Consider the following 19,880-nt stretch of genomic DNA (forward strand, 5'->3'; position numbering starts at 1 on the left):
TTGTAAATAAATTCTCATCCTAGTTTTCCAATAAGGATAATCATTTCCATCGAAAAATGGAGGTCTAGTGATAGATTGGCCTTCCATGATGGTTGAGCTAATTTGGGTTGCTATGGATCTTTAACTCTAGACGGTTAAGTCTACACAAGAGCACCTTGCTCTGATACCAAATGAAATACTAACTAGGCAACCCAAGAGGGGGGGGTGAATTGGAATTTTAAAATTTAAGCTAAGTAATTCGCTCAACAATTTAATCTATTGCCTTAATCAAATTGAAAACAATAAATTCAATAAAAGCACAATAATAAATGAGTAAGGGAAGAGAAAGCAAACTCAAGGATTTTTACGTGGTTCGGCAATCCCCGCCTACGTCCACGCCTCCAAGCACACCGGGCTTGAGGATTTCACTAAGCTAGCCTCCCAAGGCTTCAAACGCTTACAATTGACTTCCAAGGTGTCAATGGACCTTTACAACAAGAGATTATCCCCAATCTTTTAACCCAAGTTTATCCCAACACTTACAATCTTTTAACTTGATTTTACAAAAAGGATTACAAATGAATCTCTCTCACACAATGTATTTGATCACAAGTGAAAGCTCAATGTGTGAATGAATGAGATGAATACAAAGATTTAAAGCTCAATGAAAGTTGTATTCTCTATATTTTGCTCAATGATGATCGTTGGAATTCACTTTGTTTGAATTGGATTGAGCATATTTATAGTTGGAGCTGAAAAATTAGCCGTTATAGATTGTCTGCACGAAAACGGTTCGCCGTTAACCATTAACGGTTAACCGTTTAGGCTGGTCAAAGTTACCGTTGGGCCAATTTTCAAATAAACGGTTAGCCGTTTAGGCTTACCCTTTCGCCGTTAACTTCCAGAGACCTGCGAAACAAATTTGGTTTAACCGTTCTTACTAAACGGTTCAAGGTTAGCAATCTGGAAATAATCGGTTAACCGTTTTCAGTAAACGGTTCACCGTTAGTTTCCAGAATCATCATTTTAACAATACTTTGCAGAACATGCTTTCTGGAAATTATCGGTTAGCCGTTTGTAAATAAACGGTTAGCCGTTTTTAAATAAACGGTTAGCCGTTTGCTACAGTGATTGCTACAGTAACCTGCACAGTGCACTATTTTTCGAAATTATAGTTTGACCCCAAAACTTTACAAAACTGTACTATAGCCCAAAACGTTATGAAACTTTACAAATAGGTCCAATTTTAGAATTTCTAAGTAATGCTTTGTTAATCCCAAAACTTTCTGAAATTATGTTATAGCCTAAAATGCTATGACACTTTTCAAATAAGTCCTTCACCAAAATTTCAAGCAATACTTGTTTAATCAAAGTTTTCAAAAATTCTTTCAATTAAACCATAAACTTTGAAAAACAACCAATTTCATAAAATCATTTTTCCATTAAATATGAAACATTTATAATGTGAAAATAATGATTTATTTAAAAAGAATAAAAACAATCAATTTCATAAAATCATTTTTCCATTAAATATAAAACCTTTAAAATGTGAAAATAATGATTTATTTAAAATGTATAAAAAATAATTTGATCTTAAAAGATTAATCATTCTTAATCTTGTTTGTTATCATCAAAATCAACATTATGAAAACATATATGTTAACAGATGGTGCTTTGATTTTAATGATTACTAAGTGTGATTTTAAACAACTTCACACGTCAAATTATTTCTTTAAAGCTATCAATTATTTTATTTTTGCTATTGCATGAACTCATCCCTTGCATTGTTGATTTAAATAGAAGTTCCAAGTCTTTATGCAGTTTTCATGGCGTCCAAGGCCCCCATCCTCGCTGAGTACAGAGAAAGAGGAGGAAATTGAGAAGAACCTGAAGACATACAGCTATAAATATGAGGCAGAGGATCAGGATACATTAATGTTTTTCAATGAGAGGGAGCGACAAAGGAGGAAGATTCTGATGGAAGAATGAAGCAGACGCATATTAGAATGGAAGCATCTGCGTGAAGAACAGAAAACTCAGAGGAGTATGTTAAGAGATGAAGAAGCAAGTGAAGTTGAAGACGGGTACACCGTAAAGGAAGTTGAACTTGAGGTGGTAATACATGTAGCAAAAGAAGTATTTGTCTTTTTGATTTTGATGATCCAGCATGATGTGTGATAATGGGTTGCAGAAAGATTATTGCCATTTCCTGTTGTTACGGGTTAAGACTTACAAGGTGAGAAGTTGGTACATTTTATTCTTCAAGATATTGCATTCAAGCAAAACTTCATTCTCTCTTTTCATACTCATATCTAGATTGGCTCATTATAACTGTAAAACTCGATATACAATAATGACAATTTTAGCGTTGCTGCATAGTCACCAATAGTTTGTTTTGGAGATGCTACATTAAACGACCAAGAAACTGCAAGAACACCTCTGCCAATGTCACACTTCTTCTAGTATCATAACAATTATCATGTAATGATTTTTCAATATCTCAGTTCTATAAAACAAAGTTGTGTTGCTAAATGCCCTAGAATACATACTGTATACCTCATATTTTTTAAGGATGAAGGAAAAACATAAATGTCGCAGCCATAGTATTGGTCCAGGAAGTCGCCTATTGTCTACTGTTTCTCCTACTCTTCTAACCCCATTTTCTGCAATCACTTTGAATGGAAACAAGCACTGATTTTTCATCCCTTTCTTTCAAACACAGAAAAACCTCAAGTCATTACTTTTACCCAACATTCTCTCCCACCAGGTTCTGGTTAACCCTATTCTGGAAAACACTATAACGTTCTGATATTTCAGAATTCATAACAAAAAGAACATATCTATCTTATCATTTGCTGAGCATGCTAGAACCAAAATAGAATGCATATTTCCATCAAGACCTAATGTAAACAGTCTATTCGCCCACAAAACAATCAAGAGTAGCAATAACATCCTTATCCCACAGATTTCCCTCCTAGAAATTTCCATTTGCCTAATTCTAAGCCTCAATGAGAAAAAAATCTTGCATTGTTCATCTTTCACGACGTTATTTAATAAAGGTCAGTAACCAACTACAATTATCACACTAGGTTGCATATCGCACAAGAGTTACCTACTCAACAATTAGATATGTAAAACTAGATGAAACTAGTTGAAAACCAAAAATTCACTAAGTTTACGACTAAACATCTAGGAGCATTCATTCATACGCCGAAATACTAAAATTCCTCAAATTGATTGTTATCTCCCACAAAGTTTGCCACTAATGTAACATGCAAAATATCCATTCAAATTACAAATCATCTGCAACAAACTACTATGCTGATCAGTTAGCACTAATAAAATTTAAAATATTTCCAAAAATTAAAAATAAATAAAAACCTCAAAGATAGCAATTTTTCGAACAGAATTATGTTCATTAAGTAAAAGAAAATCCTTTTGAGATTCACATAGGCGATCAGTACTCAGAAAAGCGCCTCTAAAGTTTTGATCTTTGAAATCATTTTCTTACAAGCATTAATTAGTGTTTATGAAATCATCAAAACACCACGCGAAACTGGGGAGCGTCGGAGTCACTCGCGGGGAGGATCTCCCAGCGGCAGGGCTCGAGGTCGTCGGAGACGGGGCAGTACCCGGCCATAGTCACCTTATCAGCTGACGCAGCCACCGACCCGAACTCGAACACCGTCACGCTCTCCGCCGGCCGCGGCACTTCAATGGCGCCGTTCATGCCCGGTACAGCCGAGATTTCGGATTTCGGGTTTTGGGTATCGCCTGCCGATTTAAATGGTTCGGATTGTTGGGGGTTCGGATTCGGGTTGCCCATGAACCAAGAGAGCAGACCCATCGCTTGCTGGTTTTCTATTTCTTTATTATTTCTCTAGGGTTTATGGAGAAATACTTCTCTTTCTTTCGTTGAAGAGAATAAGGCTTTTGACACGGGGTTCTGCTGGAGTACCCAACCAACCTTTCAGGGGTTGGCAAGATTACTTAAATGACCTTCTAGTAATCTAGTTTTTACAGGGTGGGCATTTTATGCGATCCGATCAGATTAAATTTGGATTGAATCCGGATTTATGTTGGATTTGGATCAGATGATGTCTTATCCAATCGAATTAGAATCGGATTAGATAAATGATAAATCAGAGTAACCTGATCTGATCTGATTTGACAATTCGATTGGATTGTACTTTAGAAAAATGCGTACATAGTGACATAGAGATGACCAATGAATCGGATGGCACGTGAAATAATATGGGTATGATATATGTCTTTATAGTACGGTGTAGCACGATCACGTTTAGGTGGAGTACGGGGCACAACACGATATACATGCGGGGCACAACACGATATACATGCGGGTTAAGTTGAGCTTAGAATTTTAGGCATACAGATTTTAAAAATATGATACGATTATAGATGAGTTAAAGCACGACACGTAAAAAAATTCGCAATAAACATGTTTCACTTTTTTATGAAAGTGATCTTAAAATTTTATGATTTTAGAAAGGACTTGAAATTAAATCTTTTAAATTCATTTAATTCTTAGTTTTAAAAAATATTATAATTGATTAATATTTATAATTTATTAAATAAATAATTGATATCATGATTTTAATAAATAAAATTATAAATATCATGACTTTATATATATATATTAATATTATTATGAACTATGATATATGAGTATGACTTTATATAAATTTAAGTTAACCCTTAAGAAAAATTTATTATTATTGTTGTCATTAAATATTAAAAAAATTCTAATACCATAAGATCAAACTTAGTAATTAATATTATATTCTCTTACTATTATTAGTTTATTATTATTGAAAATGGATTTAAGTTTTGAATTTTTGATTCTATTAAATTTGAATAAAGGCACATAGGTCCAAAAATACTTAGACTTAAAAAAATACGTCAATAATTTGGCACGCGCTCTTAAAAAAAGAAAGAAAAAAACTTATTAGGCTTTTTTTCTTAGGCACAACATGGCACGACCCACGACATGGCATGCGTGGGCATGGTAAGGGTGGGCACGACATGTGTGCTAGGCCAAGCCTAAGCAAAAAAAACAAAATTAGGCACAACGCTGCATGGTGCAAAACACAAAATGGGCGCGGCATGACACGAGCACGAGCACGAGCACGCATAGACCTTCCTTTGATGTCAGCTCGGTCTGTTGGCCATCTCTATACATACATAAATGCAACAGCCGCATGCTGAACATCCCAACTCCCCAAGACCCATCACAACGACCGGATTTGACCCGATCCTAATCCAATCTTTTAAACTAATCCAAACATAAATAAGAAATTTGAATTAAATTCAAATGAACTTTTACCCAATCAAATTGGCTCAATTTAGATCTAAAATTGCATGTGTTGTAAAACTTGTCATCTTCACCTAGTCATTGAGCATCATCAAAAGAATCTTCTATTTTAACTTTTCAAATACTTATTTACTTATTTATGTGACAAATAAGAGAGTAAAAAAATTCTCTCTAAAGACTCTTTAAATAAAAATAATTGAATCAAATTTTTTCCTCTAACAAAATAATAGTAATTATAATATTTCTCTCTCTTAATGAATAATGAAATAAAAAATAAAAAATTAAATTAAAAATCTAAAAAACTCTGTAAATAGAATTTTTTAAATGAAATAATATTTCTTATTTGAAGAGTTGTTTAAATTTTTTTAATTAATGTGACTCTGCAAATTAATAATAAAATCACATTTAAATAAAATTTTCATGATAATTTTAGTTATACCTCCAAAAAGTTTTCAACTTTCTTTTTCGTATTGTCGCGGCACCAATTAGTTTAATCTTTCATCGCCCATCTCGCATTCGTGAGTCGTGACCTAGCCCGACGCTTCAGTTTAGTACTGTAATTTATTAATATCTTTAAAAAAAATCTTTAACATAGTTTTAAATCAATATTACTACATGGGTAGTTAGATAATTTCAGCTTATTCTTTATACTACCTTGTTTACATATAGGGTTGGCAATTTAACTATTTAAGGGCTGATCTTAGGTCGGGCTTGGGTTTTTATTTATTTTTTAAAATTATTGTACAATTAAAATGAATTAATAATAATCAAATGCTTATAATCAATAATGAATTAAATAAAATAAATATTTTAAAAATAAAATATAAATAAAAAATAAAGTAAATAAAAATTTAGATATTTAATTTTTTTGTACTAGATTCTCTAATTCAAAAATTCTCTTAATTAATTAATATTTACTGATATTATAATTTTAAATATTTTAATTTATTATTGATATATAAATTAGGGATTCAAATTTTTTTTATTATTTTTCAGATTTAAATTTATTATTTAAATTTATAAATTTATTTTTTAAAAAATAGAGAGCTGGAGTCTAGTGTTTTTTTTCCCAAGTCCTTGTCTAAGAGCATCTCCAAAAGGCTATTTAGATTTTACTCTTTAAATTTTAATTTGCCTACTGATGTGGTAAATAAGTGTATAGAAAAATACAATCTCCTCTAAAAGATTCATCAAATAAGAATAAGTTAATATTATTTTAATTAAATCTTTTTCACTATCAAATTAAATTGATGTTATGTTTTTTAAAGGAAACATAAATATTAATTATTCCAGTCTTATCTTTTTAATAAATAATAATAAAAGATTAATAAAAGAGAAAGAAACTCATCCGTCAATATTAAAAAGTAAAAAATAAATTTTATTTAAAAAATCTAAATTACCGTATTTTTTAAATTACTCTTTAAATAAGAAAAGTAAAATTTTATTTGAAAAATTTGTTTGGATGCTCTACCTCCTCGTGGGGGCCGGCTGAGAGTATTTTACCATCCTATTTACAGAAAGCATATTCTCAGAAATGATGAAATTTGGGGTCTCCGTATAGCACAGAATCGCTCACACAGATAAGCAACGAACCAAACAAACGACTAAAGCATAGCAATTGATTCTCGAAGAAGAAACGATAATGAACGAGGACCAAAAATCTCTCATTCTCAAATCCTCCTCTCACTTCTCTCCACCTCCTGGCGAGTTTCATCATAACTTAGTCATCCCCCCCCCAACACCCCCCCCCCCCCCTCCCCCCCCCCCCCCCAAATTTCCAAAAACGACGCCGCCTTTCATTTCTGACTTCATTCATATTTTTGCTTTTTGTTCTCAGGAGTGAAGCTGTCATACGGTACGGCTGGGTTCAGAGCAGATGCGTCGATCCTCCAATCAACGGTCTACCGCGTTGGGATATTGGCGGCTTTAAGGTCGCTAAAGACACAGTGCGTGATCGGGTTGATGATCACCGCTTCACACAACAAAGTCACTGATAATGGCGTCAAAATCGCCGACCCCAGTGGCGGCATGCTCTCTCAAGACTGGGAACCTTTTTCCGATCAACTCGCCAATGCGCCCGATCCCCAATCTCTCGTTTCGGTCAGTAGTAGTTAGTACATCACTCACATTTTCAGCAATTGTTTTGATAATTTATACGTGTTTTGCGTTTCATCTTCATAGCCATTGCCTTTATTGCAGCATTTGAATTAGCTTATATGAGTTACTATGACTAAAGTAATAATGTTCATCAATCACCTGACTGATTTAATATTTCACAACAACTAGTGATTCATTTCCAATGTAGGTGTGGGATTAAAAGGGATTATTATTATTATTTTTTCCTCTTTTGGGTTTTTGGTAAACCGAGATAGCAAAATCAGGTTTATGTTGCATTGTTGTATTTAAAAGCATGCTGAATGATTCTTGTCTTATGAGACTAAAGGAGTCGTTGTCAAAACACGATGTTCTCCTACTGATTTAATTATAAGCAAACTGGGATTTGGGCCAATAAGATGGTGATGATGAAATTTTTTTTTTTTTTGGCATAAATGTGCTTGGACATGAGATGATATGTGAGTTTCATATATTGTGGAGAAGCCAAGTATGGGCATTTCTAATTTTTAGCCAATAGGATGATTTTAGGGAAAATTTTTCTTCTGGCATAAATGTGCTTGGACATGACTAGAAAGTTCCATGTTTTGTGGGGATGGGCATTGTGTTTGCTTTTAATTTTGAGCCAACAGGATGATTTTGATGAAAATTTTTCTTTTGGCATAAATGTGCTTGGACATGGCGACAGAGTTTCATGTTTTGGGGAAGCCAAGTATGGGCATGTGTGTGTTTTAGGTTTTTCTTCTATTGCATGATTTGAAAGTTCATGGAAGTTACTTAATATGTGTCCTTTTTAGTAGTTGATTGAAGAATTTGTGAAGAAGGAGAAGATCCCCTTTAATGGAAAACATCCAGCTGAAATATTGTTGGGAAGGGACACAAGACCTAGTGGTGAATCTCTTCTCGAAGCTGCTAAACAAGTAATAAGTCCTTGTTGACTTAAAATTGTGCAATGCAATCTTACTCCTTTTTTTATATATTTTTCCTTTTTTTTTTTGGAGAGAGGTCAGGACAGAGTGTCTAGTTTTATGTATTTGACATTTGTTTTATATTCAATCAAAGGGAATCAGTGCTGTTGTTGGAGCTGTTGCCCATGACATGGGAATTTTAACAACTCCACAGCTTCACTGGATGGTTCGTGCTAGAAATAAGGGCTTGAAGGCGACTGAATCTGATTATTTTGAACAGCTTTTGAGCTCATTCAGGTTAATTTGAGCTATCATTTAATTAATAGTTAGGGTTCTGATGAATTCTATTTCCACTCTGCATTGTATAACCAGAGTTCTTTCATTGATTTGTCAGGTGTTTAATGAATTTGATCCCAGATAGAGGTACTAGCAATGAGACTGAGGACAAATTGATTGTGGATGGGGCTAATGGTGTTGGGGGAGAGAAGCTTGAAGTGATTAAGGAAAAGTTGAATGAGTTGGATATTGAGGTTCGTAATTCTGGAAAGGAAGGAGGTGTACTCAATGAAGGGGTTGGTGCTGATTTTGTGCAGAAAGAGAAGGTTGTTCCGCATGGATTTGGTTCAAACCATGCTGGGATAAGGTCAGCTATCTCTCCATTTATTTGATAGGAGAATTAGTCTCCATTTCTTGTTGGACAACAGGGGCATCCATTTTTAAAAGTTGCTTTGATTACCTGCATGCGTGAACCGTGCTATTTTTTTGGGGGAATTATTGAAAGTGCTATAGTGAGATCTATATAATAATGTTAAAATTTCATGTTCATAGTTTAGAATAGTGAAATACATAGCTAATATTCATATTTATAATACCTATGGGGATAAGCTGTTTGGATATGGTGGCTGTGTGTGTGTGTGTGAGCATTGTCCGTGGCATTTCTTGTAGCTTCCCTTTAGTAAAAGCTAACCATTATGGAGGAGATGTTGAATTTTGAATTACTATTTCCATAATTCCATAATTTATACTATACCAGTTTAGCTTGTGCACAGAGTATTTTGTGAACAAGTTTCTTGAGAGGAGACTAACTGCATGGATGGATCTAGCTTTTCAGGTGTGCAAGTCTGGATGGAGATGCTGATCGACTTGTCTATTTTCTTGTGCCACCAAATAACTGCAGCAAGATTGATCTTGTTGATGGCGACAAGATATTATCTTTATTCGCTGTATTCATCAAGGAGCAGCTAAGTATCCTCGAGGAAGATACAAAAGGAAGTAATAATTACAAAGCTCGTCTTGGTGCTGTACAGACAGCTTACGCGAATGGGGCATCCACATATTACCTCAGACACTTGGGCCTTGAAGTTGCTTTAGCACCAACCGGAGTGAAATTCTTACATGAGAAAGCTGCTCAGTATGATATTGGGATCTATTTTGAGGCTAATGGTCATGGCACCATCTTGTTTTCAGAACATTTCTTATCTTGGTTAGAGGACAAAAATCAAGAGCTTTCTTCCACACATGAAGGTTTTTATTGATGTAGTCTTTCCCAATGGTGAGCTGATATGACTGTCATAGAGCTTAAGTTGGGTAATTATGTTTCAGGTTCTGAACAGCAAAAAGCTGCTTTGAGACTTTTGGCAGTTAGTAAGTTGATCAACCAAGCTGTTGGAGATGCTTTGAGTGGTTTGCTCTTGGTGGAGACTATTTTGCGACACATGGGGTGGTCAATACATCAATGGAATGCGCTTTATCAGGATCTACCTAGTAGGCAGCTTAAAGTGAGTTTCCTTATATGATATTATCTCATTCTGCCGTAGACACCATCTCTTGTAGAAATAAGTGAAGCGATTTAACTCTAGAATCAGTTCCATTATTCTTAAATTTAGAGTCTTCTACACTTTCAACTGGGAGTTGAATACTGTTCCTCTCCCTTTCCCTTGTCTTCCCTTCCGCTCTACATCCTATTTAAATTATCAAGCCATACAGCAATCCTAATAGGCAAGAGTGAGCTTAAACATCATTTTTCTTTAATTGGTGAGATGATGTTTTATTGTATCCTTTTAAGTGCGTGTATTAAGTGTTCTGCAGTAGCATTTATGGACAAGATTAAAGAGTTGCTATGAATAGGGTCAGTACAACTTGGTTCCTCTTGATGGTGACTTCAAGTCGATGGATTATTGGGAAGTGTGGGTCTGTGATTTATCACGAGCAATAGTTCAAGTGATCTATAAATATACATTTACATTTTCAGCTCAACCTCTTAACAAACTGCGACTTCCTTTAAAGAAACTTCTAGTAAAATCATGAGCCAGAATTTGTTAAATTTGTCCAGTCACAGTAGTGTGGGCTGCTTAAAGTTTTAAATACAGCTTATGCTTCGATGTTCACTGCTGCCATTCATAGATATTTTTTACTTTTTCCCTCACAATTCAAGCATAGGCCCTCTCCAAATAGTTGCAAGTTTCTGGGGCTGATGTTCCAAGATTTTTTATCTTCTTTGATTGTTTTATTGTGTTATCCATTGTCTTTTCCCATTATATTTTGGTGCTAAATAAGGTAAATCATTCATGATGTAGCTTAATCGGCAGTCCATATGATAACTACCTTTTTCCCTTGTCCTTTTTCTCCTTCATCTTAAAAAGTTGATTATGCTTTCACTTATATTCCTTGATTTTCAGGTTAAAGTTGGGGATAGAACCGCTGTTGTTACAGCAAATGCAGAAACTGTAGCTGTGAAGCCCCCAGGCATTCAAGAAGCCATTAATGTTGAAACTGGTAAATGAAGTATCACTCAGTCTTGAATTTTTAAAACTGAAATTTTGTGTAATAATCTTTGCTTATCAATTATCTTAAACGTCCATAAATTCATTGATTATCTATAACATCCAAATATTTCGTCAACTTCAATTGGACTAACTTTGTACATTATCTGAATTTATGTGAAGAAAGTGAAGGCAGAAAGTAATTCCACAGATTCCTTGAAATGTTGAAACTGTGTAATGTGCTGTTTTGTTAAAAGTTGCATTTATATATGTAGATATGATCCTCCCACAACAATTTTAATAATGTGATAGAACTTATTAATCATGATGTTATTAGTTTCCCCTAATCTTTTGAGATACCAGCCATATATAACCACGAGGATTTTTATTTTTGATGCAGCAAAATATCGTAATGGCCGATCTTTCATACGGCCGTCGGGCACTGAGGATGTCGTACGTGTATATGCAGAGGCATCCACACAAGAAGCAGCAGACAAGCTTGCCAACTCTGTAGCCGAACTTGTAGATCGGTTCCTAGGCTTCAGAAGCTCCTAGTGTCTGGTCTTCTTTCACTGACTAAACATGGCTAATTTGAATTGCAGATTTCATATCTTTGATCGATCATTGTGAATGATATTAATGATTTAGTCCTGTAATTTTTGCTTTTTTTTTTTCTAAATTTGATTTGAGGATCCATTAGTAGTGCAAATGCATGAATGGAAGATCACTGGAACAGATAGGTGCAAATGTTAAATGCTGCATTGTATTTCAAGCTGAGTTTGAAACTGAGACAGTTTTGCATACATGCGAATGAATGTGTCAACATTATGCAGGATTACTTCCCGAAATGTGCTTAGACATCCAGATAAGTGCCATAATTTAGATTTTGTCAGATTATTTTCCTCCATATTAGGATCAAGAATTATTAGTCGGCGTGCTAAGTGAGATCAAATACAATAACCATGAACTTTCATTTGTATGATTGAAAATGTAAACTCTTTGGTTCAGCATTTCATCCAACTATCGTTTAATATTATTGAAATTCTCTCATATTTGTGCTACATATAATTAATATTAAAAATTACATTAATTTCCCAAGTCATCACCCAAATTCAATCAATGTCCGCAACACAGCATCTCATCTAATACCAGCATCGCCACCATAGAAAAAGAAGAAGAAAGTTGTTGGAAGCCAAAATAATAATAATAATAATAATAATAAGAATAAAAAAATTGGGGGCAAAAAAAAAAAAAAGAAAGAACAGAGGATCAAGAATTCACATTCTCTTATTCCCCATAAGCATGCCTATCCAGTTGTCACGGGGTGATAGTTTTGCGCAGCAAGTTCCCGTGCGGCACTTGAGCGACCTCAGCGTGTGAGTTGCCAAGTAAGCCTAGATTACTCCCTAAACAAGCCAAGCACACACACTTGGAGAAAATGTTAAGGGAAGTAAGAGTGGAATGGCCAAAGATGATTGTATTACACTTTGAATAATTACAAGAGTGTTTGTACAAGAGAGCTTGAGAGCTAGTGTGCTAGGTGTGTTGTGTGGGTGTGTTGGTGGTTGTGTGAATGATGGGTGCTCACCCATATTTATAGGGGGTGGAATGCCTAAATCTAGAGAATTCTATTACAAGTGGCAAAACACTAAGGGACCCAAGTGGTGAGTCCTAGAAAGTTCTAGTGAATGGATAATATGTAGAGAGTTCTAGACCCTTGGGCCTTGGTTGACTTTGGGCCTTGGTGGGGGTTTTGCTAAGTGCACCCCAGCTAGTTAGTTGTCTTGGTGGCCCAATTTCTAAGTTAACCCCCACTTATAAGTATATCCGTCTTGAGTGCCAAGCGAGCCCGTGACACAGTGCTGTCATGATACTCAAAGTTGAAAAACAAACACCCGAAAAAAGCCAATGCTGAGCTTTCACACACAGTGACTTAATTTGTGGCCAATGAAAAACTCTTGAGCCTTCTTGCAATAGTTCAATCAATCAATAAAACACGAATATCGGGCTACTTCTGCACATCTGAGCATAACTACAGCTGCTTCTTATAACTACCTTTGCCTTTGAGAGAGGTATGATCACTTTCCAACAACTAAAGATTACTTATTCTCTCAATACATAAATGGTTGAAACTTGAAACAATTACAATGGCTGTCATTGTATATAACATATTGGCAACTCATTTAAAACTATTCTACGCACACAAACAATAGTTTTTGTTTTTGAATTACTGATATGTATTGTCCAATTAGAGGTATATTAATATTTACATCAGATAAATATTGGGACTAACTACATCTATTCTATCATAGCACAAGCCAAATATCTACCAGAGAGATATCTGCCCCACCCACAAACCAGTGGGAGGCCCCTTAACCACAGCTTTCACACATGTGAGGTGTGTGCATATGTGTGAGCTGCAGCCCACCACTCAAGTAAAGGCTAAGTCACATAGTTTAGAAACACTATAAATGACTATATCCTCAATACCAATGGTGTTAGCCTTGTAACCTTTCAATTTCCCGTAGAGGCATGATACGTATGGATCAAAGATCAACTTCTCCATCAATGGTTAAAGAGTTTATAAAGAGAAAAATGTTTGAAAAGTATAAATCTCACAACTCATAATATTTCATCAAACCGCTAATTTCCATTACAATGTGTCAAGTTTGTCGTATTACAACAACGTGTCAATCAATTTCATGTCATATTGAATTGTCAACAAAACATGAATGAACTCAGAACATGATCAAGTAAATTCAATAATACCGATTTCTAAAATAAGCAATAAAAAGAGGGCAAACCATCATTTTTGCCTCCATACCAGATACAATCTCCTATGCCTCATCACCAGCTTTCGAGCTCCGGAAATCCCTCTTCAAATCGGAAAACCTCTTCATACAAGCTGCCTTGGACCTCCCCGGCACAGCAGCCGCAATCTTCTCCCACCTCAGAGGAACGTCCTTAGGGAATGCTTTCAATGCATTAAGCAATGCGATGTCCTCACCAGCACTCCACACTCCTCCTCCTCCTCCAACAACAACATTTTCTTGGCTCTCTTTCTTACTGTCTTCACAATTCTCTTGAACAACTCTCATATCTATTGCTTTCCTATTCTTCAAGAATTGATTGTACGAATCACTATCATCAATCTTTTTCTCTCCTAATTCTTTAGCTTTCTTAATCACACTCTCCACTCGATGCCTCCCGTTAAAAGCCTCAGCAATCACCTCCCACCTCTTCGGCTTCCCCACTGGATTCTTCACCATCTGCTTCTTCAAAATCTCAATATCCTCTTCATTCCATTCCTTTTCCTCCTCACTTTTACGCTGCAAGACTTCAACTTTCTCGCCTTTTGACTCATTCCCAATTGACCCATTCGAGTTTTCAACAATCGGAACCGAACCAGGAATAAAATCCGGGGACTTATTAGCTAAAGATCGGTTCTTTTGCGGCTTTTGAAGCTTTTTCTCGATGTTTGGATCTGGGATAGGAGGGGTTTCAACTATTGGGCCGTGACCGACGCGAGTGTGACCGCCAGTGAGGTGAGAGGGAGCGAAGGGGCCAATGAAGAGGGAAAGTGAGAGCCACAAGAGAAGGGATTGGAAGGGCTCGCTGCTTTGGAAGAAGAAGAAGGCGACGAAGATGAAAAACGAAGAGATTGTTAATGTGATAAAGACAGAAAGCTTTGTGGGTTTTTGATGGATGTTGTTATTATGATTGCTCCCGTCGAGTGAAGATGATGACGGCTGTGGACGCGATTGAAAGAGGAATCTTGGCCTGGCGTCTTCATCTAGGAACTCCATGTCCGCTTTGTTTGTTTCTTCAGAGTTCTGAAGCCGAATGGGAATATGAATATCAAAATCTATTTATTTTTAATTATATTTATATCCAAAATTTGTTTGGACAATTTCATAAGGTATAATAACCCCTACATCCATGAGTTTTAACTATTGCTGATATACACCCTTACATTTTGATATGTCATCAAACCCCACAAATTCGTTAAATTTTATTGTTTTTTTTTTAACATAATTTGAACGAAATATGAGTATGAATTGATGACATATCGAAACTTGTTAATATGTATATTTGTTCTAAACTAATGGATATAAGCCGAAAATTTAAGGATACATTTTGTATTATATATTTAATTGGTGTTTTATATCCATATTTTAAAAGCGATATTACCAAAATTAAAAGCTCAATACATATAGAATTACAGGGTTCAGCTATGTTGCAATGGTTGTAAGGTACCTTAATTTTTGTCGTTTGTGATTTAACTAATGTAAAATTTAATAGAACACTTTATATTCTATTTTATTCATAAAATATTAACAAATATTATGATACATTTTACTTACATATACTATTAAAATTCTATTTAACACCTTATACTCTTTTTATTTATTATTTTCATAAATATTAAAGTATTTATTTGTTTACATCCAACACTAATATCAACAAAAAGAGAACAATACCCTTAAATTTATAAACTAAAAATAAAATTTTAGATATGGAGCCAGCAAGTTTAAGGGACTCCAAATCCAAGATTGTGACTCTCTGTTGGTGCCTTTGACTACAAGTAACGCCATGCCATTGGCAGAAGTGGATGGATTCATTCCACGAGCCTAAAGCACCAAGAGGGTCATGGGTGATCTTGGACTTGAATTCAAGCAAGGCTAGTCGATCTGTCTCGTTCCCGACAACTTCAGAAGCCCTTACACCAAGGATTTCTGGAATTAGAATGGCGTGGAAGCTAAAGCAGAATACAAGGACAGCATACGCAGCTAAAAAAGAGCAAGGGCAAGGCACTCTTATGCTCATGTTGAATGGAAAATTTTTATCTCGGAGTTGCAGGTAAATGGTGGAATGGGTTTGTCAAAATTTAAGGTTCAACAATCAAGAATATAGACAAATGTATTCACTCAGCAGGGCTCTATCTGTAATTATTATTATGATAATAATGTAACATTCATAATTTTGTCAAACAGCTTTCGGAGGGTTTAATATTCATTACGTTCATAAAAATCTAAAGTTCATAATTTTGTCAAACAGCTCTATCTGTAATACACGTGACTTGTTCTGGGAAATTTCCCAGCCAAAGAACTTGCTTGTCAAAATCTAAAGCAGCCTTAGCTAAATAGTGAGCAATAGAATTACAGCTCCTAGAGACATATGTAATTGAGGCCGATGTCTGGACTTTCATTTTTTCTTGAATCTCTGCAATTCTCCACGAAATTTCAGCCTTGCTGCTCTTCTTACTTAAGGCTAGTTCCACCACTTCCTTGAGATGGGATTCCCTGGACTGCTGCAGCAACAACTTTGCCTCAGCAATTTCTAATAACTGCTCACAGCCCTGCTTTTTGTTTTGAGACATTGATGGCCGCATCAACATTAACTTTGAACCACCCATTTGGAGGAGTAGTTCATTCCAACTTTCTGTTCTTGCTGTGCTCTGGAATGGCTTGGGCATTTGGGATTTAATTCGTCAGTAGGACTCCACTATAGCTCCTGCTCTAGCAAAAGATTGCTTCGGATCTTCATCCTTCCCTTAAAAAACAAAACGATTTCTGGAATACCAGATAGCCCAGCACACAGCAACAAAAAACTCCAGATCCTTCTTTTTTCTCGTCAAAGCTACATCTTGAATCACACTTAACATGTCCTAAAGAGCCAACTGTTTAACTTCCTATTGTGAAAATTTTAATATACTCGCAAGCGCACGAATCTAGAAATGGAATAGTGGTAACGAGGTCGATCCCACAAGGATTGTTATAAATTGAAAAGTCTAATTTAAATTTAAAATTAATATTAATCCTAACCTAATTGAGCAAATCGAGTTTTAAAAGAAATTAAACTAAGAAAACAATTAAAGTAAATGAGATTTCAATAAGATAAAAATTACCAAGGTTTCAGAATCCACCACTATTCAACTAATAATTATCTAATTATTAATTAATCCTCAATTTTAGAGTGACAACTCAAAATCAATTTATGTCATCTCATACATATAACAATTAAGCCCAAATAATTAAATCTAATGTAGATTCTTTTTCTGCTTGATAATATGATATCTAAGCATCCCATGTAAACATATTGAATAACAAAGAGTCAAAGTTTTCCTAAGCGTTCTATGTAAATAATTTAATGAAAGATATAGAATCAAAAATAATCATGTATAAACTTTATAGATCCAAGCATAGATTTAATTGAATATTGATCCTAACAATCAATAATGAATGACAAAATTAGTGAAAAGATTTTAATAACACCGAACTAATCATGTGAAAAAAAAAATCATAATCATAAAAAAACATATATAGAGAATTAATTAAATAAAAAGATAATTATTTCATTGAATATGATTTTATCATTAACCTCAGTATAAGAAAATTAGTTAGACATACTTGAATTGGGAGAAACAAAACAAATAAAATCAGTCATGGAGAAGCCGAATTGTTGCTGCTCTTCCCTGCCGAATCGCGTCTGCGTCCCCCTTTCTTCCTTCCTGGCGGCTGCTCTCTAATTCCTTTTATATTGTAACGCCACCACAAAATCCTCAAGTCAAAACGATTTTCAAACAAGCCAAGCACACCCAACTTTAAGCCTATGCACGTGAAGCCCACTTGAAATTAATGGTCAATGCTATTCCAACTATGCACGTGAGATGCACAAGCCAATTATTCTCCATTAAGCATCTTTTTTCCTCTTTTCTTTTATTCTTCACAAGCGGCAATTATTTCCATAAACTCTAATTTGTTTCCTTTTTAAGCTCCCTTTCATGAATTACTTCCACAAATTAATTTGATCTTTAATACAGTCCAGTTATTATTTTTTATGTATTTTTCATCCATAATCTCTAATTATTTCCTTAATCAATAAAATAACTCAATTAATTAAAAAAAAAAAAAAAATAACTAACAATTATATAATTAAAAATAAAATATGTATATAAATTATGCCCAACTTCCTCATCAAGATCTGTCAATTTCCAAATCCTCCTCGCTGCTTTGCACTCCACTAAAGCATGGAAAACATCCTCACCGCTGCACTTGCACCTTTGACAAAAGGAATCCGACACTACTTTCCTCCTCCATAGATTATGCATTGTTGGTAACAATTCTTTCCGTCCTTGATGACCAAGATCAGTCAGTAATTGGTGCCGGAAATCACCTTAGTCTCACCCTTCCCCATGCTCTTGAACTTGAACTCGTTCTTTGACTGTTTTTTTGTACTCATCACCGCAAACCGCCCGTTCTCTGTCACGTGTGGCTCGTTGAGGTCTTCTTTCGACTTCCATCCCCCAACTAAGACTCCTTTACGATCGCCGGCGGCCAGGAGAGGGATTGTTGCCGTGGCTTTTCACGACCACAAAATACGTAATCCCTGCACCTTATCCATTTTCTTCTGACACTTGTCAAGAAGGATAATTTTGTACTTTTAAGATTTATAAACAAAATATAAATAAAATTAGTGCAAGGTGTTCAAGTAAATTTAACAGCATTTAAATTTAGGGTGAGCATGGGTTGGTTTTGTTTGGATTTTAAGTTAATTTAAACTAAATCATAAAATTTTGGACCCAACCCAAACTAATCTAAATATTTTTAATTTAAATTAAACCAACTCATTTGGGTTTGGTTTGGGTTTGGATTGAATTTTATAATCAAAATATTTTTTTATTTTAATAAATTTAATTATATCAAAATTATAATAATAATAATTAATTATTAAATTAATATTAAAATATGAAAAATATATTGTGGATAAAAAATTAAAAAAAAGAATTAAATTAAACTCCAATGACAAACTTCCATGAACATGACATAAACAAATAAATTAAAAGAAAAAAAATAAAATTCGATGATCAATTGAGTCCACTCCTTCACCAATAAATAAATAACTAAAAAAGAAAAATTATAATGTTTGATCTAAACTCTGTTTTTGTATTTGATAATCATAAGAATAATATTAATTCAAAGCCATCGCCTCCGTTGATATATTTGATCCAACGGAGCATGGTCATATGATTAAATTTAAATTGCCCATTTTAGTGCAGTTCAGTTTGTTCCGACTTGAGCTGAACTGATTAAATTTAATAAGATTATAAATCGAACTTGACCGAATTGAAATCGGTCTGGTTCTAGATTGGAGTGGTTCATAAATTATTTTAACTTAAAAATATTAATTCTTTCTAGTTATCTAGCTCTAAGTTAGTTTTTTTTTTTTTTTTTTTTTTTTCGTCTAATTCATTGAATAGATTTTTTTTTTTAATTTATAAACGGAATCAAAATTGTCGGTTCAGTTCATTCGATTCCTCGATTTTTTTGCTGGCATCTATTGGTTAGGACCACCTTCATTTGTTATAAATTTAATAGAAAATGGACAGTTAATGGTGCAGGTGAAAAAGGACATTATACAAAGGGGATTAAAAAAAAAAAAAGCAAAGGATGTTCTTTTTACTTCAGGATTAATAGAGATTCAGGGATTGTAGTAATACATTAGTTTAAATTAAATAAATGATTACAACATAGACGAACATTGGTAGTGTAGAGAAAAAAAAAACAATTAGTTAGCTTAACAATTAGAGGAACATTGAGGTGGATTGTAGTAATTCTTGGCCCATGGGTTAACCACACCCAAACCATTATAAAATGGTTTCATACATAAAAACTCAAATTTAATTCATTTACATGATTTACCTAACTCAAACTAATTTATTTGGTTTGGGTTTGGATAAATCCATGGGTTGTGGGTTTATGCCCACCCCTAATTTAAATCATAAAA

General features: G+C 34.5%; 3 protein-coding genes and 1 long non-coding RNA gene across 4 annotated transcripts; 1 reads left to right on the forward strand and 3 right to left on the reverse strand.

The window, feature by feature from the left end:
* Window positions 1-3,374: 3,374 nt before the first annotated feature.
* On the reverse strand, window positions 3,375-4,069 carry LOC102621034 (uncharacterized). Its single transcript, XM_006485315.4, has one exon. It carries the CDS (start codon window positions 3,824-3,826, stop codon window positions 3,518-3,520), a length of 309 nt encoding a protein of 102 aa, XP_006485378.1. The 5' UTR covers window positions 3,827-4,069; the 3' UTR covers window positions 3,375-3,517.
* Window positions 4,070-6,826: 2,757 nt separating this feature from the next.
* On the forward strand, window positions 6,827-11,865 carry LOC102620477 (phosphoacetylglucosamine mutase). Its single transcript, XM_052439561.1, has 9 exons — window positions 6,827-7,014; window positions 7,149-7,411; window positions 8,224-8,343; window positions 8,486-8,628; window positions 8,726-8,974; window positions 9,443-9,855; window positions 9,934-10,109; window positions 11,010-11,106; window positions 11,494-11,865. Exons 1-9 carry the CDS (start codon window positions 6,954-6,956, stop codon window positions 11,646-11,648), a joined length of 1,677 nt encoding a protein of 558 aa, XP_052295521.1. The 5' UTR covers window positions 6,827-6,953; the 3' UTR covers window positions 11,649-11,865.
* Window positions 11,866-13,706: 1,841 nt separating this feature from the next.
* LOC102620189 (transcription factor MAMYB) lies at window positions 13,707-14,957 on the reverse strand. Its single transcript, XM_006485312.4, has one exon. It carries the CDS (start codon window positions 14,897-14,899, stop codon window positions 13,931-13,933), a length of 969 nt encoding a protein of 322 aa, XP_006485375.1. The 5' UTR covers window positions 14,900-14,957; the 3' UTR covers window positions 13,707-13,930.
* Window positions 14,958-16,004: 1,047 nt separating this feature from the next.
* On the reverse strand, window positions 16,005-19,162 carry LOC127901727 (uncharacterized). The gene is made up of 2 exons (XR_008053964.1): window positions 17,504-19,162; window positions 16,005-16,761 (listed from the first exon to the last, which is right to left on the reverse strand). It is a non-coding gene; the product is annotated as an uncharacterized LOC127901727 (long non-coding RNA).
* Between the last annotated feature and the right edge of the window lie 718 nt (window positions 19,163-19,880).

This window comes from Citrus sinensis, chromosome 4 (assembly GCF_022201045.2).
Source record: "Citrus sinensis cultivar Valencia sweet orange chromosome 4, DVS_A1.0, whole genome shotgun sequence".
NCBI lineage: Eukaryota > Viridiplantae > Streptophyta > Magnoliopsida > Sapindales > Rutaceae > Citrus > Citrus sinensis.

Bases quoted from the DNA above. Each gene is read 5' to 3' on its own strand.
- LOC102621034 (XM_006485315.4), bottom strand. From the start codon at position 3,826: ATGGGTCTGCTCTCTTGGTTCATGGGCAACCCGAATCCGAACCCCCAA.
- LOC102620477 (XM_052439561.1), top strand. From the start codon at position 6,954: ATGAACGAGGACCAAAAATCTCTCATTCTCAAATCCTCCTCTCACTTC. The intron at 7,015-7,148 runs GCGAGTTTCATC...TTTTGTTCTCAG, and splicing joins TCACTTCTCTCCACCTCCTG to GAGTGAAGCTGTCATACGGT. The intron at 8,975-9,442 runs GTCAGCTATCTC...CTAGCTTTTCAG, and splicing joins TCAAACCATGCTGGGATAAG to GTGTGCAAGTCTGGATGGAG.
- LOC102620189 (XM_006485312.4), bottom strand. From the start codon at position 14,899: ATGGAGTTCCTAGATGAAGACGCCAGGCCAAGATTCCTCTTTCAATCG.